Raw genomic sequence first — 17,962 nt, 5'->3', positions numbered from 1 at the left:
CCTGACTTTTACAAGGACAACTTTTACAACCTTTACATTCGTTAACTCAGCAATGTAATGACTATCCTGTACTCAGCAGCCTAGCGTAAATCATCAACGCTCTGTTTGTTTATCCGTGTCTTGGTTTTCTTGATCTTTTTTCCGCACATCCAGCCGAGGTACCAGTGTGTCTGTGACAGCGGCTGGCAGTCTCCTTCGGGGAACCCGGCGTGTGTTGAGGACGTGGACGAGTGTTCCCTTGACATCAAGCCTTGCTCCAGCAACCCCGCTGTCTCCTGCTACAACACCCAGGGATCCTTCTCCTGCGGCGGCTGTCCTGCAGGTCCGACCCCCTGCAGACATGAATGACTGTTACAATTCACTACTGTTTATGAGTCGTCCAACCGACAGCGTTCCTTCATCCCTAAGCAGTTTACAGGGATTCATTTGGAGGTTCATTGAGGTCGTACAGTTTTGCAGGAGCAGGTTAGGGGCATCTTGGTGTAGGAAGGTATACTGTGGACAAACATGGCTGAACCTAAAACCCTTTGGATTATTTTGTGTTGTTTTTATCAGAGTGGGATTTCTGTGTTGTTCTTATGGATTTCAAATCTTAGGGGCCAATAAGATAACAATTGTTTCAGCGTGATATGTTGCTGTTAATGGTTAAGGAATGTTAATTGTGTTTATTTATTTATTTATGAATTTAGCAAGTCAAAATGTTCACATTGCACAACGTTTACCAGTTCCCTCACTTTTCCACGCACATATCTCGATTTATAAATGTGTATGTCCCTCCCCATATGTGGTTTATGTACTGTTGATTTAACTTTAAATAACTATCTCTGACTAGATATTCTCTGCCAGACTGCCAGAGATGAAGTCAGGTGTCTAAAATAAATCTCTCGCCCACAATCCAACTCCAACCCATCCCGGCCCTCGGCTTCCCAAGGTTGGCAAGGCAACGGCTACAGCTGTCGAGATGTGGACGAGTGTTCGACCAATAATGGCGGCTGCTCCACGTCTCCGACGGTCCAATGCCTGAACACCATGGGCTCCTTCCACTGCGGGCCCTGCCCACCAGGTACACTGACTCACAACCAATGAACCCCATGGGCTCCTCTACCCTGCGGGCCCTGCCCACCAGGTACACTGACTCACTATCAATGAACCCCATGGGCTCCTCTACCCTGCGGGCCCTGCCCACCAGGTACACTGACTCACTATCAATGAACCCCATGGGCTCCTCTACCCTGCGGGCCCTGCCCACCAGGTACACTGACTCACTATCAATGAACCCCATGGGCTCCTCTACCCTGCGGGCCCTGCCCACCAGGTACACTGACTCACTATCAATGAACCCCATGGGCTCCTCTACCCTGCGGGCCCTGCCCACCAGGTACACTGACTCACAACCAATGAACCCCATGGGCTCCTCTACCCTGCGGGCCCTGCCCACCAGGGGTACCCTGACTCACTATCATGTAGCCTTTGATAGTTTTATATGTGTTGGCATCAGCTCACTGAACTTGTAACCCTTTACAATACGGGTACATTCATTAACCATGAGTTAACATCTGTTAATGCAGTAATAACAATTATTTGCTTACTTTATTATCTGACAATTAACTTTTTCACTTGGCGATTTTTTATTAAATATGTATTTTTCTGCCCAGATCCTCTCCCTTAGATCAGCCTTTTTAATCCGTTGTGTTCACTAGGTTATGAGGGAGATGGGAGGACTTGCACCCAGGCCAACATCTGTGCCACAAACAACGGTGGCTGCTTCCCATTGGCGAGCTGTTCATCAATTCCAGGTACACGCACGCACGCACACACACACACACACACACACACATACACACACACACACACACACACACACACAAATGCACATGCGCACACACACACACACACACACACACACACACACACACACACACACACGCACACACACACACACACACACACACACACACACATACACACACACACACACACACACACACACACACACACACACACACACACACACACACACACACATACACACACACGCACAGGGGACTCAACACCTTTTAAATCCAAAACTCAACTCATATTTCCAACATTATTTTTATTGAACTAAAAGTCACATTTACCTTCATACTGCCAAATTAACTCATCATCAGTATGTTTCAATATTAGGTGGCAAACCTGGGTTTATTTTTCTCGCAAAAACAATTTGTCAGGTGGATTGAACGTATATTCATGGATATTCCCAGACATTCATATCTTCGGGCTTGGCATCTATAAGATGAAAGACTTTAGAAACAGAAAAGCCATACAAACGGCATCTTCTAAATGACGTGTTTTTACTAATGCACTGTATTACAGGGTCCGGCCTCCCGCTCTGTACCTGCCCCTCGGGCTACGTGGGGAACGGCTACGGCCCCTCGGGCTGCACGCAGACCAGCGACGTCTGCCAGACCAATAACCCCTGCGTCAACGGACAGTGTGCGGTGAGTGTGCTTGTTATCTCGATGCTGATTCGTCGCTTTGCCGACGTTGTTCCCCAATGCGGCCCACAGTGAACTCCGGCGGTGACGTTACGGAGCAGGTTGATATCAGAGGAGTTCTTGTTCAAGGATGACCTACGTGTAGACTTTGGGGATCGAACCCAGGACCTTTGGTGGGAGTCAGCCACCCCTGTCCACTCCACTGACCCTTCCCTGACACGTTAGAAATAAGTTGCAATGTGTAACTTTTCGACTAGCGCGTAGCTCAACATGACCTGGACATATCTGTATTAAATGCTGATCAATAGCAGATTCAATGATGTTAACATTAAATCACACCCTTTAACTGATATATATATATTAAAAATAAGAATAATGCCGGCCAACCCGTACCTCTCTCTTTGTTTACAAGAACGCCCTGCTAAGGGGGCGTGTGCGTGTCCCATGTTACTAACTACTCTCCCAAAACCCCTCCAGTCAACCGAGCTACGCTAGTTTGTTTCACACCGTCAGAGTGGGCAGGACACTGTTCTGTCTACACTGTTGTTGTTTTTTTTCTGAAAAGCCCCCCTTCTCAATTGGAGGGGTTCAATCTTGCGAATTGAGACTTTAACCAAATATAACTCTACCGCTTCTTTTGAATCTCAAAATCACCCCTCTCGAGGTCCAATCCGTCGCCACCACTGACCGCTTCAACGTTGCGTCTCCACCCCAGGCCACCACCACCGGCCCCGGCTACGCCTGCACCTGTAGTCCGGGCTGGGCCGGGGCCACCTGTGACCAGAACGTCGACGAGTGTGCCGGCAACCCCTGTCAGAACGGAGGCACGTGCACGGACGGCCTCAACGGCTTCACGTGCACCTGCACCGCCCTTTGGACCGGACCGCTTTGCCAAACCCAACAGCAAGGTGCTTAGGGAATTTCATTTCACTCGAATGTGTCGGGTGGTCCAAAACCTTTGGAACTAATAACACATATGTGTAGTTGTATTGCATGATTGATGTGTGAACTTTTCAGTTGGTGTTTGGATTTTGCAGAAATGATTGTGCATCTCAAATCTGGGGCTTGGTTCTCTCCCATTTGTTTCATTTTTATTGAAGTACATTTTGAGCGTGTTGTAACAGAATTTTGATAAATGTGCACACACAGCCGGCCCTCTACCAATCCGCTGAAGTCTCTAATCATCGATGCTCTACAAATACTGCTGGCACGAATACTTTTGGCACGAATGTGCCATGGAGCAGTTCCCGCCTCAAACGACAAATGTGTTTTCTCGTTTAAAAACCTCTTCCAATGCTTTATCAGTTCAATCATGCTACAAATTTGCTGCCATAATATATCATCTTTGTGTGCTGAATATCCTTTGGAGCTATTGTGACTCTAACACCTTATTATTCCATGTGTGCGCGTTCGTGTGTGTGTGTGTGTGTGTGTGTGTGTGTGTGTGTGTGTGTGTGTGTGTGTGTGTGCGTGTGTGTGTGTGTGTGTGTGTGTGTGTGTGTGTGTGTGTTCCCAGTGTGTGGGGGCAACCTGGCAGGTCCCGCGGGGTCCTTCAGCTACCCTAACACCCCTGGCCACGACGAGTACGACCACCTGGTCAGCTGTGCCTGGGTGATCCGCACGGAGCCCCACCAGGTGGGCCTATGGACCCCTGTGATTGATCACTGCGCTCTTGGATTCACTATAGCCTGGTCGCACAAATCGAGCTGACGAGCAAAAAAATCTTGGCGAAATGGAGCGCTTAGTTTTCTTTTGCTTCATAATTGTTTCGACCAATCATGTCGCTGGAGGCAGGGATCTGTCAGCGAGCCATTGGATAACAGCGAACACAGACTAGAATTTAGATTCTCTGCCCTAGCCCGAGCACGACCTGGCCCGGCCCGATATTTCCCACCACTATCCTCGGGCCGGTTCGGGCCGGGCCTTTGATCGAGTGTTTGTGTTTTTTTATTTTTTTTAAATCAAATCAAATCTATTCCATAAACAGAAATGTTATAGGCCTATATATATTTAGCAGAGTAGGCCTAAGTTGAAATCGGGCTCGGGCTCATAATTACAGTTAATGTGTCGGGCTAGGCCGGGCTCGGACAGAACGTGCACGGGCTCGGGTCGGGTCGGGCTTGATATTCTGGACCCGATCTAAGCTCTAACACAGACCCGCCAAGCACTGGCCAACTTTTCCTGGCAGTAGGTCAAGCTAAAACATAATTTCCAGTCACCGACAAACATTCCTAGAAGTGTCTGAAAGGTTTCAAATCAATAACGTGTAGACTGGCTCCTGTAAAAATACATTATCAAAATCCCCTGATAAGTAGCTTCTTGTGGGATTGAGTTTCTCTTTGAATATAATATCTCCCGAACGAAACAGGAATCAAGTTGTTGCCCCTTTCAGTGTTTTTTCCGGCCCAGGCTCTGTACCGTCTCCCCATGGAAGTTCTGCTATAACATAGTCAGAGTTGCAGCAATATACTTCACATCAGTCTCTGATTTAAGGCCCTGATATGCTATAAAGGAAATCTGAATGAGCTTGTTTGCAGACAAACACGTGAGACTAGCCAGTGATTTTCAAATCGGGCCTTTATGCCTTTGTAACTGTTCCTTCAACACCTTTTAAAGCAAGAGATGATCGTTGCCTTTTGGGCAGTGGCACCTAGGAATGTGTGAATCTCTTCCTTTGCATGTACACGATATGGACTCTGTGGATACATATGAAGACACACATTTAATTAGGCTTTTGTACAGCAGTGTGTTGCTCCATGTGCCTGTATTTGACTAAAGCCTTGGGCTACTGTTGCAAAGCTCTCTGTGACCGCCTGTCTGTGAAAGCTGCTGTGTAAATAAACATACTTCCTTTCTGCCATTCTCCCCTCCTTCACAGATCCTGCACATCTCCTTCCCTTTCTTCGAACTGGAGAGCAGTGCCAGCTGCAACTTTGATTTCTTGCAAGTCCACGACGGCGAGAGCGTTTCCTCCTTCCAGATCGGTAGATACTGCGGCGCCACCCGCCCGCAGGACCTGTTCAGCTCCCACAATGCACTCTACTTCTGGTTTCGCTCCGACAGCTCCATCAACGCCGGGGGCTTCAACGTCTCCTGGCAGTCTCAGGACCCAGGTACCTGCCCTGTGTGTGTGTGTGTGTGTGTGTGTGTGTGTGTGTGTGTGTGTGTGTGTGTGTGTGTGTGTGTGTGTGTGTGTGTGTGTGTGTGTGTGTGTGTGTGTGTGTGTGTGTGTGTGTGTGCGTTTGTGTGTTTATTTGTGTGTGTTTGTGTGTTACTTTATTTGTCTCTTTTGGGACAAATAAAGTACTGAACTGAACTTGTGTGTGTGTGTGTGTGTCTGTGTGTGTTTGTGTTTGTGTGTGTGTGTGTTTATCTGTGCCTGTGTGTGTGTAAATTCTACTAACTCACATTTCTACACCTGGGTACCAAAGTGTGTGGAGGTGAGCTCACCAACACACATGGGAACATCAACTCTCCCGGTTACCCGGGCAACTACCCACCTAGCAGAGACTGCTACTGGACTGTGAACGTGCCGCCCGGTCTGCTCATCACCTTCGCCTTCGGGGACCTGAGTCTGGAGCATCACCCCGACTGCAGCTTTGACTTCCTGGAGGTGGGCGGGGCCTGCTACCCTAGGAGCCGCCGGCGCAACGCTAGCTCTTAGCTAACAAAGGCCATCTTTGGGGAAATAAGAGAAGATGATAAAGGGAGCGTTTCACACATGTGGTAATATGCTAAGTAGATTAGACTTGCTAAACGTTTAGCAAGCACTCGAAAAAAGGGAGTAAGGTGGAATTGTTTGTCGCTGTGATGCATCGTTTTCGGCAAGGTGCTGTCCGCACATAGGCCCTACGAAATAGTGTCAACACTTTGCCGTAACCATGTTATGCAACATGCAACTAATCGCCGGAGTAGCCATGCATGAGGCCGCAGGATGATGCCATTTTTGGCTCACGCCAGCTGGCACGGGTTCACGCACCGCGACCATGAATAATGCTCAAGGGATGAGACGAGATCATCCAAAGCAGGGACGGAGACGGGGTCCAATTCTAAAAGAGTGTGTTCCTCCTTATTAACCCCCTGATGGCTCACCGCATGCTGTGTGTCTTACGTCGCTCCAGATCCGGGACGGCCTGGTGGCAGAGGACCCGTCCCTGGCCAGGTACTGCAGCTCGGCCTCGCCGCCCCCTGTGTCTACCACCGGCCCGGCCGCCTGGCTCCACTTCCACTCTGACTCGGGTGTCTCCGACCGGGGCTTCCACATCAGCTACATCACCACCCCGTGTAAGCCAATCGCATTCCTCCTGAGCCGGTGACTCATGCTTACACACACTCGGGCACACACACACACACACACACACACACACACACACACACACACACACACACACACACTTAGGCACGTACACACACCTAGGCACGTACACACACACACACAGACACACATCCACAGAAGGGCTGAATGGTAGATTGAACAGAGTAGTCGTTCATCTTTTATATCTTTTTTACTCTGCATAAGAGAAGTGAAAATTTTGCTAAACATAAAAATACCATACACTTTATACAATTCAAAATATGTTTTTCAACGATAACGGACAAAAGCTGCTTGTTCTATTAATCCGTCAAATCCCCAAGGCTTTTCTCTTAATAATTCATTGAAAAATATTGAAGTGGTTTTGTAGCAGTAACACCAGCAGTCCTCACAGAATCCACAGTCAAAGTCTCCTCCACACACAGACACACAGTGCTTTCTAATGCGTCAGCATCCATTTTCCCCATCCCCTACACACGCAAGAGACTCCTTATCCCCTGAAGTGATGTTGAATCGCAGTTGTTATAGTTCAGGAACAAGCTGCATCTAAAGAAAGCTTTTCAGACAAGAGGTGTTCCGTCCTTTTCCAAGGTGTGAGGATGTGACTTCCGACAGAGTGTGCAGAGAGCGAAGACAGATCTCAGGTGGTGTCAGGGTAGGTGGGAGGACTGGGGGGGTTGTAAGACTGGAGCGAACGTGGCAAATAAATCCTGAAATTGGAAAGCAGAACAGCAAGGTAGGTAGGGGGGATGGGAGAGAAGAGAGAAGAGGGGAGTTGAAGATAAGGTGAGGAAGTTGGAGGAGAATTATTGTGTCAGACATTTTATTTGTATAGCCCTTAGTCACAGTTACAGTCTCAAACTGCCTCACAAAGGCTAGTGTATAAGACCACCCCATCCCCCCTGAACCTGAACCCCTGTTACGGAGTATTAAGGAAAAACTTTCCAAATCCTTAAGGGAGGAAACCTTGAGGGGGAACACAGATGAGGGGGAACACAGAAGAGGGATCCCTCCTTTGAGGGACGATTTTGTCAAGAGAGCGGGCAGACATAATGGTAGCATAAACAAGCAAAACAAAGGTGAAGCAGAGTTGAGGTTGTTAGATTGTAGCCGAATGGTAATAAAAAAAATCAATCGTGAATTTGCGCTGTTCTATTTACGGGTTCATCGGTAAGCGGAGAGATCGATCAGTCTTTATTTCCAGGCACTTGTCCATCATTTACAGTGTTATTTCCAGCTCGAGAAACACTATCGAGCCTTTTCAAAGAGGCGTCATCGTGATTTTGCGATTAATTAGTTATCAATGACCAAAGCACCAACATTACTACCACTACTGCTTCTGAAATGGAGCAGTGACTTCACGATGTACGAGCCCTATAGGGAACCTGAAGTCACATCACGCCGGGCGCCATCTTGGGAGACGGCACCAACAGACGAGAGAGGCAGCCACCCTCTAAACATGGCGCCCGCAGCATAGCGTTGAACACGGCTTGAATTCCCGTTCCCTGTCTTTGACTTCCACGCTGACCTGCCAACCCAATCTCCCACCCACCCTGCCAACCCTATCTCCCACCCACCCACAGCTGACCCGGGCTGCGGGGGCACCTACACGGACAGCGAGGGGATCATCATCTCGCCCAACTGGCCCAACAACTACGCGGCCAACCGCCAGTGCATCTACCTGATCCGCCTGCCGCCCGGCGAGGTGGCGGCCCTCAACTTCACCCACATGGGCCTACAGACCCACGGGAGCTGCACCTTGGACTACGTGGAGGTAAGGTCGACCCTCCCTCGGTGGGGCCTGGCTGGAGTGCATTCACCTCCAGGGGATAAGGCTACAAAACCCTCCCTGTGGAGTTTCTCTGTTACAAGAACGGAAGAAAGCCGAGGTTGTGTGTGTGTGTGTGTGTGTGTGAATGTGGATTCATCAATCCATAAAACATATACTTTTACTTATTCATTAATAGTTTTTGAGGGCATATAATCTATTATCTGTTTACGTCTACTCCTGCTCCTATTAATGTTTTAATTTATGCACATGCCTAGTCCGTTTTTTAATGGTATTTTTTCCTTCATTGTCAATCAATGCGTAAATGAACCATTTACGTATAAAAGCATGAAACCATAAACAAACTATACAGAAAAAATGTATAGATAAAAAACTATCACAGAGGAAAGGTTTGCTGCTTTGTGACTGAACAGCGTGAATTGCCTTCAATGGTGAGTGACGTATCCATCGATGTCTGTGTTAAACCCCGCCCCCTCCCTCAAGGTCAGGGACGGGCGAGGGGAGACGGATCGGCTGATCGGGAAGTACTGCGGCTCCACCCTGCCGGCCCCCATCCGCTCCACCTCCAACACCCTCTGGGTGCGCTTCAAGTCCGACAGCTCCGTGCAGGAGGCTGGCTTCAGGGCCGCCTACAGCGTGGGTGAGGGAGCCTGCTGTAGCAGCACACACACACAGAAAGACACTGTTTTCTGTTTGGTTTGTCTGTATCGGAATGGCTTGTTAGGTTCGCTAGGTCTTGCTTTCTGCTTTCTGGAGTTTTATACAATGGCTTGATTGATATAATATTAAACTGCTATTTTTTTTTCCAATATCCCGCAAAGTATGGGTTGGCTGACGACGCCCCCTAAACAAACAGACCATACGAGGGTAGCCATTATGGTCTGGCCAGGCAAGGCTTTGAGGGAATTATATAACATGGAAACCGTCCATGCTTTGTCTGATTTTGGGGGCTTTTCTTCCCCTGATCTGATGTACACATTTCAAGACCTTGCTGTCATCCACGGTTAACCATGGATTTCATTGTTGCGGCCCTAACTCAATGTAGACCCTCTGTCTCCACTAACCACACCCCATCTGTGGGCTCAGCACCCCACTCCCACTGACCATAATCCCATCAGCCCCCCGCAAAGAGACCCCCTAATTCACTTACAACCAATTTCCTTTCACATTATACCCACACTCAATCCACATTTGAATGTGTGTGTGTGTGTGTGTGTGTGTGTGTGTGTGTGTGTGTGTGTGTGTGTGTGTGTGTGTGTGTGTGTGTGTGTGTGTGTGTGTGTGTGTGTGTGTGTGTGTATTTGTGTGCTGGTTGACATAAGTGTGCACATAAGAGTACACGCTGCACAATTAGAGAATGTAGGCTATGTCTACACATGTATATATTTGTGTGTGTGTGTGTGTGTGTGTGTGTGTGTGTGTGTGTGTGTGTGTGTGTGTGTGTGTGTGTGTGTGTGTGTGTGTGTGGAACTCGATTTCATATTCAGCTGTGACTGCTGATTCTTGCTGAGTTTGCACTTCACATGTTGATCAAGTGCACTATTAAACCAGCAGTGAGGGCAGATACCACAATGTTCAGCACCACCATGGCCGTAAGCACATACACAAACACACACACACACACACACACACACACACACACACACACACTCACGCATTCGTAAGTAAACACTGGCCAGTGATGAATACATTGAGCTCCCACTGGGGTTATCACGTTGACTAATGCATGCTGGACCTTCCTTTTTCAATCCATTACAGATGTTCTTCCAGCCTGTGCTTCAGTAATGAATGCCATTTTAACACTGCCGTACTTTTGTGTGTGTGCAGTTTAGTTCACACACCATTAGTGTCTATGGCCACCGTTGCTCTCTGCAGTGTTAGTGCAGAGAGCAACACAAGGCTTTTACTCTAGCACGGGTCAATGTGGTGAAGAAGTGCTCACGCCATGCCTCTGAGGCACGGTTTCTTTACACCAGGGACCGCCTCACTGAACGAAACACTGTGTGGAACGCTAAGAGGTTTCTGCCTTCTAATGAGGCGTCAATGTGATGGTTTGAACCCAGCTATCTATGGCTGAACAACGTACAACACTTTCAATGTAGGGTACAATAATGAACCATTGATTTATGCTAGTCAATGCAGTAATGAGTGTCACCTGAAACAAAAACAACATGTTGGTCTTTCAAAAGGAATGGTGTTGTTGGATTCTGACTGTTGAGAGCTCACAGCACATTAATGCAGAGCAGCACAAATGTATAGCCTTCAGAGGTTTACCGCTTAGAAACTTGAGGGGAAGGAAAGCTGCAGGGAAGCTATTCGCTTTGCATCGATCCCCGCTTGGCGGCACACGCTGACGCGTCAAGATGTGCAAATCTATCGTTCATTTGTCTAGCCTATTGGGGGTGACTGTTACATCCACACCTCCCTCCCGTTCTCACCTCTCTCTCTCTCTCTCTCTCTCTCTCTCTCTCTCTCTCTCTCCCCCCCCCCCCCCCCCCCCCCCCCCGCCTCCAGGCTGTGGCGGCACCTTCTCGGGGACGGGGCAGATCCGGTCCCCCTACCACCCGGGCGCCTACCCCCACAACAAGGAGTGTGAGTGGGTGCTCAACCAGCCCCAGGGCTACGTGGTCACGCTCAACTTCCTGTCCTTCGACGTGGAGGGCAACGCATGTCGCTTCAACTTCGTGGAGGTACTATACCCCGACTCACCCCATGCGCCCCACCCGGAAGACTCAGCACATTAGAGTGTTTTTGCAGTGTTTTCCAACAATCAGATCCAACAATCCAACAAAAATAGATAAATCAAACCGAATTATTCCGAAATCGCATATTTGCTCTATGTTGCTATTAACACTGTACTCTCATACTGAGACAGAGAAAATAGAAAATAGTTTGCATGAAGAAATAATCTCAAACTAAATTGGTACATGCTCAATGTGTCAACGACTCAACAAGGATTTGAATTGAATTTCTACCTCGTTAATAAGATTTGTATTGTTGTTTAAGCAACGCGCAAATGAGCAATAGATGCAAAAAAACAAAACAAACTATAAATACAGGTGCAAAGGACCACCACTCCACACTAACCGCCCCCCCACACGTCAGGTGAGGGACGGCTCCTCGTCCAGCTCCCCCCTGCTGGGGACCTTCTGTGGGGACCAGGTGCCCCCCATGCTGCAGTCCACCCAGCGCTCCATGTACCTCCGCTTCAAGACAGACGCGTCTGTCACCAACATGGGCTTCACCGCCGCCTACGCCGCGGCCGAGGAGGGTAAGGAGGGAGGGGGGCGGCGAGCATCACACCTGTTTATTTATAGAATCCTCCATCTCATATTCACACTGAAGCGGTCAACAACAAGCAGTGCCCAGCGATGTGTTGACCGCTAGGTTAGCCAAATCGATAGGACTTTAGCTACTCAGACAACAGACTCCGTTCCTGACTCGTTTTTTAACTTATTAAACCATTCACACATTTATTTGGGTTATTGATGGAAGAAAGACGTTGTCGTTTTGATTGCGTTGGTGTTAACTCATAACGTATTTGTGAAAAGCGAGGGTCGCATTTCCCCAGATGCTCCCATTTAGCCATTTACCTTTTGCATGCACACATAGCACCACACTACAAACAACCACGCACCACAGTTTAATACACCATTTATTAACAAACATGCTAGATAATTCACACATACATGTGTTTGTATGTGTCCGTCCGGCAAACTGGTCCATGGCAAACTGGTCCATGGGGAACGCGTGCCGCATGGGAACCAGGGCTTTATTTTCTGTTCCGGGACAGTTCATTTGGTTTGCTAATGGCGGGGGTGGTGAGGTAGCGTTTGTACTTTGAGTGTTGTTATGGTTGGTGTGATTTATTTATCAAAGACTGTGTTGTGGGTGTGTGTGTGTATATATTGGTATGCATCGTTTGATGAACATATAGTGTTGGGGCTATTGTTTTGTGGTGTTTGATTGATCATGTGATATTGATGTGTCACCTATCCCAGTGGTTTCTCCCAATCGGCCCTGATTGGTAGGCATATTTAATGGGGAGACATGGGAGGGGAAAAAGGTGTCGGGCATTTGATATGCAACAGCTTGCCGAGAGGCTGTATTCTTTAGTGTGATCTTTTTGCACTTGTCGGGCATTTGTCATGCAACAGCTTGCCGAGAGGCTGTATTCTTTTGTGTCATCTTTTTGTACTTTTTGGGCACTGTAAATAAACCGGCACCATTTTTGCAACCTTCAACTCTCTGAGCCGACTCCTGCTTTTTGACCAACTGACTCCTTGGTTGCGTCCCGTCCCGCATGTGAGTTGGGGGTTCAATACCTCTTTCTCACAGTATTCAACTCATAATACCATGGAAACACATGCCAAACAAAGCTTCAATCCGATTGGACACACTTTAGGGGGTCGGAGTCAACCGGGTCAAAGTTTGAATTTTATTCGTGAAAACGTGGTATCCCAGATAGTCTTCATCCTGGTGCATGGATGTGAAGAAGAGTCAACTTTGTACAAAATGGGATATATCTCTGGGAAAGCCTTGTTTCTCATAATGTCACAAACTGGCAGGACGAAAACTGCTGACTACTGACACCAGCTGCTTCTCGATAGACCGGGTCGTATACTGTGGAATGTATAATGTAGATATTTTATACCCAGTTCCCTCCTGACTCAGCTGTTATGTCCTTTTTATTTTTTTGTTTAAGTACAGAAAACACATATAGCAAATAGCGCCTGCGGTAGACAGATTGAGGAATAAATACATACTGTATTTAAAACAAGAATAAGAATAAGTATCTACTCAACAACCAACAGTATAGCACACCCATCAAACTTTGATGGTGGCCTCTATTGTCTTACACAGAGGCAGGCCCAGTCAACAACAACAGTTATTCTCACAGCAGCAACTAATAGCTGATTGGTGGCTCTGGCATTTCGAATAAATCACACTCAAATGCTAGCCATTAAATCATACCTACAGCACTTCTAAGCTAAGTGGAAGGTACCACATCAAACATTGGTGTCAGGAGATGCCATTTACCATTTGTACGTCGTTTTCTTTATGGCAAGTGATATCAGTTGGCACGAATTTAGCCAGTGAAAGAGACTGCTAACACTACTTATTTTATCTTTATAGTGCTGTTCTTGTGACTGATGCACTTACCGCTGAGCTGACCTGTTTTTCTCATATCTCATTGTACCGTTGACCCTGTGTTAACCTACATAATATGACGAATGAACCTGAAACTGCTACTGATTAATCCTGTGTGTGTGTGTGTGTGTGTGTGTGTGTGTGTGTGTGTGTGTGTGTGTGTGTGTGTGTGTGTGTGTGTGTGTGTGTGTGTCCCAGGTTGTGGTGCCACCCTGACCACGCCCACAGGGACCATCACCAGCCCGGGCCACCCCGAGGGCTACCCGCACGGTGCAGATTGCATGTGGTTCATCAGCGTCGCCCCCGGCAACCTCATCCGGCTGACCTTTGACTCCTTCAACGTGGAGTACGATTCGAGCTGTCAGCACGACTACCTGGAGGTGTACGACAACGGCACGGTGCAGACAGGCACCAAGGTGGGCAGGTACGTTTGTCTCGCTCATCCCCGCTCCACTGTGGTGGCTCCTCATGAATCCTCATGGCAGTGAATCTCTGATCCAGCATGGCTACCGGTTTGTTGTCGCCAGCTGCCCGCGCACAGATCCCCCGCCCCCCAGCGACACAATTGGTCGAAACTATTCTAAAGCGAAATAAAGTGAAATGCCCCCTTCTCCCAGATTTGAGTTCTTCTGCCGTCAGATTTAAGATGAATAATGTAAAGTACTTGTTTGTGAGACTACATGGAAATATACAAATGGTTTTGTATATTGTTATTGTTATTTCCTAGTGATGCTGTTGTTGTGTACATCTACATATGTACATGTTGCTAAGATATGGGAGTAGTGAAGGGAGAGAGCAGCAAAGAATAAGGTGAAAGAAACGCCACTTCCCTTTCTGCTGCCTCCCCACCTACGTTGCTCTGCTCTGTTCATGCATGTGTTGACCGGTATATGATTGACAGGCGAGATGAATTCCTTGAATCAATCAGGGAAGAGGCGCCCTGAAATCCGCTGGGAGCGTTCTGATAGACCCATACAGAGGCAGGCACATTCAACTGGAAACAGATATCCTCACCGAGCATTTAACTCACACGATGGATGACCATGCCATTTCTAGCAAATTACATTCCCATTATAGCTCTTAAATCTTGCCTGCAGCCCCTGAAATTTAATTAATACGTTTACGATACTTATCGATTTTGTGTGTGGGTGTGTGTGTGTCTGGGTCCTTGTGAGTGTGTGTGTGCGTGCGTGTCTGTGTGTTTACCTGTATGCGTGCATGCGTTTTTGTGAATGTTTGTTTGTATTCATGTTTGTGTGTGTGAGTGTTTGTGTTTGTGAGTGTGTTTGCCTGCTTGCGCCTGTCCGTGTGTGTGCATGCCTGCGTGTGTGCGTGTTTGTGTGTGTGTGTGTGTGTGTGTGTGTTTGTGTGTGTGTTTGCCTGTATGCTTGCATGCATTTGTGTGTGTGTTTGTGTGTATTCATGTTTGTGTGTGTGTGTGTGTGTGTGTGTGTGTTTGTGTGTGTGTGTGTGTATGCATGTGTGTATATCTGTGTGTCTGCGTGTGTGTGTTTGTGTGTGTATGTGTGTATATCTGTGTGTGTCTGTGTGTCTGCGTGTGTACTCATGCCGGTGTGTGTGTGTGTGTGTGTGTGTGTGTGTGTGTGTGTGTGTGTGTGTGTGTGTGTGTGTGTGTGTGTGTGTGTGTGTGTGTGTGTGTGTGTGTGTGTGTGTGTGTGTGTGTGTGTGTGTGTGTGTGTCTTCCTCCTCAGGTACTGTGGCCGGTCGGTGCCCCCATCCATCACCAGCACTGACAGCCTGCTGACCGTGCTGTTTGTGTCCGACTCCACCACTGCCACTGAGGGATTCTCCATCAGCTACATCTCCATCAACGCCACCACCGGTACGCCGGCCGCCAGGCTCCACATATATCCCTATGGTTCTTGTTGTTCTGTCTTAATACACCGAGTGCCCTCTTGGCCCCTCCTCACTCTGAGAATATTTGTCATCTCAATCGGACTGACATGGTTAATTAACCGTGCAAGCGATTCACTTTTGTGCAACCTTTGTAAACATCCCCTCCGCAATTGACTGTCTAGTCGCCCGTTGCGGTGGTAATGGAGATGTGGATTCAGACTCATTGCTCATCATTTATTCATTATTTTCTGGATTCATAGTGATGTATGAATCCAGATAAGAACATTTCATTTCCTTACCCAACAGACAGTCTCACCCAATGGGTGTGCCCATGGGCTCTGGGTTACCCCAGGCAACCTCACGCGTTCCCAGGTTCACTGAGGCTTGGGACCTTTTCTAAACGGTGCTGATAAATACGCCGTCTCATGGGAAGCACCACATTGTTTTCCTCTTGCGCAAAGACCAACGCGGGCACACCATAGCCAAGCCAGTGTCCTCAACGTAACCTTTCCCCAATGCTGCTCCTCTCTCTTCTCTGCTCCTCTTCTTTCCTCTCCTCCCATCTCATATATCTGTGTGTCTTTATTTTCTTTCCTCATCATCTATTGATCCCTGCTTTAGACTGTGGCGAGACCTTCACCTCCCCAACGGGGACATTGAGTTCGCCCAACTACCCCAGCAACTACCCCAACAAGCGGGAGTGTGTGTACAAGATCGTGGTGGGGGTCAACATGCAGATCAAGCTCAACTTCACCGACTTTCAGCTGGAGTACAGCGCCACCTGTAACTACGACTACGTGGAGATCAGGTCAGGAGTTTGATCGTAATAACAACAGTTATACGTGGCCTTCGAAATCCCTCGTGATGTCCCTCAGGGACACTGTAGAGGGAAGGAGGTCGATGGACAGGAAACCGACACAGACACTAAGAAGGAGCACAGAGCACGAAACGCAAATGGGGAGCTATTGAGTACCGACGTGTCTGAAGTGGTTTATTAATTCACTCATCAAGTTTATTAGATTTTTTATCATGAATAACCCCATTAACTGATGGCCTTGACGAGCAGCTCGTCTTCCCGTACCTATGATAACAACAAGCAAACACAAACATTACAGAATAACACCGTCAATCCTCAAAACCGTGACAACGCAGAACTGATCCAGGTTCATTTGAAACTCAGCGTTCTGTTCCAGGTCAATATCTCAGACCATTAAGGCAGCCGTTAGCCTCTCCCGCTGGGGCCACACAGATAAAGTACTGCGCTGAGGAACAAAGTGTTCCGAGGACAGGCTTAAAGGCTGCGAGGGGTTTGTATCCTCTTAATGGATGGTGGCGGCTGGCGAGGGCCCCATCCCAGGGGCGCAGTCTGGTCTGGGAGGCGGTGGTGAGGACTGCAGAGACGGAGAGACCTAGTGTACGGGTGAGGCAGTTCAGAGATCGAGGCAGGGGGGGGGGGGTGGAGGGAGTGTGGGAGTGGCCTTCTGCTGATTGGCTGCCGCCCACGCGCCTTCATCCACCGACCTGCGTCATCTGGGCCACACCCATCTGTCGATGGGCGACCACGTTTCAGTAATCAGTCAACACATCCGGTGAGACTTTGTCAATATTCCAATCGCATCAATCAGATAGAAAAACAGGGTCTTTACATGGCGATAATGCCCATGGCTGCTCATTAAGATTCCCATGTTGATAGCTTTACATGCTAGAACCTCCCTCCGACTCCCCAACCACCATGTTTTTTGTACTACTGCATGTGCCTACTACTGCTCTCTGGACTACAAATATTCCTGTTGTAAGCACTACCGAGGGTCGGCTTAGCTCAGGAGGTAGAGCAGTTGTCTTGTAACTGAAAGGTGTCGCAACCATGCAAGACTGTCGTCTTGCATGGTTGACTCTGCCGTCGGTGTGTCAATGTGTGTATTAACCGATGTAAGTCGCTTTGGATAAAAGCGTCTGCTAAATGCCCTAATTGTAATTGTAATACGTACATATTTGAACGCATATAAATTGGTCAAAGCGATCATTAAGGTAGAGCAACAGCGGGCAGAGCCCTTTCTGACAAATATATAAGTATGATAATTTGTGCAGTACAGAAGCTAATTTCAGCCATAGGCATAGTTGTCCTCTCAGGGAGACCATGTAATATTCTACAGAACATAGACTTACATTGATCTGGACGTATCGTTTCCTATCGATAAAGTCCACGCCCTTGAGAACGCGCAAGCACCTAATAATGTTTTTGTGGTTGCGGGTCGTTGAGCGGGGCGCTGCGGTCAACCACTCTGTTTGCATAATTATGTACTATCAAATGCATCTCTCAGCGCATTTTCTCTGAATATATGCAACCATATGTTTCAACAATTCGGTTGGCACGGG

The 17,962-nt window shown here is 48.0% G+C and overlaps 1 protein-coding gene across 1 annotated transcript in view; it reads left to right on the top strand.

Moving 5' to 3' along the window:
- The window catches only part of cubn (cubilin (intrinsic factor-cobalamin receptor)), a 59,727-nt gene that overhangs the window by 4,914 nt on the left and 36,851 nt on the right, over positions 1-17,962 (top strand). The window contains exons 8-23 of the mRNA XM_060045054.1: positions 154-322; positions 932-1,063; positions 1,701-1,796; positions 2,356-2,480; positions 3,193-3,385; positions 3,994-4,112; positions 5,356-5,590; positions 5,909-6,090; positions 6,599-6,761; positions 8,373-8,563; positions 9,062-9,218; positions 11,093-11,268; positions 11,684-11,849; positions 13,928-14,153; positions 15,442-15,572; positions 16,208-16,394. Of these exons, the coding sequence (XP_059901037.1) occupies positions 154-322; positions 932-1,063; positions 1,701-1,796; positions 2,356-2,480; positions 3,193-3,385; positions 3,994-4,112; positions 5,356-5,590; positions 5,909-6,090; positions 6,599-6,761; positions 8,373-8,563; positions 9,062-9,218; positions 11,093-11,268; positions 11,684-11,849; positions 13,928-14,153; positions 15,442-15,572; positions 16,208-16,394 (2,648 nt within the window). The remainder of the gene's footprint in view (positions 1-153; positions 323-931; positions 1,064-1,700; positions 1,797-2,355; positions 2,481-3,192; positions 3,386-3,993; positions 4,113-5,355; positions 5,591-5,908; positions 6,091-6,598; positions 6,762-8,372; positions 8,564-9,061; positions 9,219-11,092; positions 11,269-11,683; positions 11,850-13,927; positions 14,154-15,441; positions 15,573-16,207; positions 16,395-17,962) is intronic.

Source organism: Gadus macrocephalus, chromosome 23 (assembly GCF_031168955.1).
Source record: "Gadus macrocephalus chromosome 23, ASM3116895v1".
Taxonomy (NCBI): Eukaryota; Metazoa; Chordata; class Actinopteri; order Gadiformes; family Gadidae; genus Gadus; species Gadus macrocephalus.
Note: the sequence above shows the minus strand (reverse complement) of the source record. Positions and strands in the feature narration are given on the sequence as shown.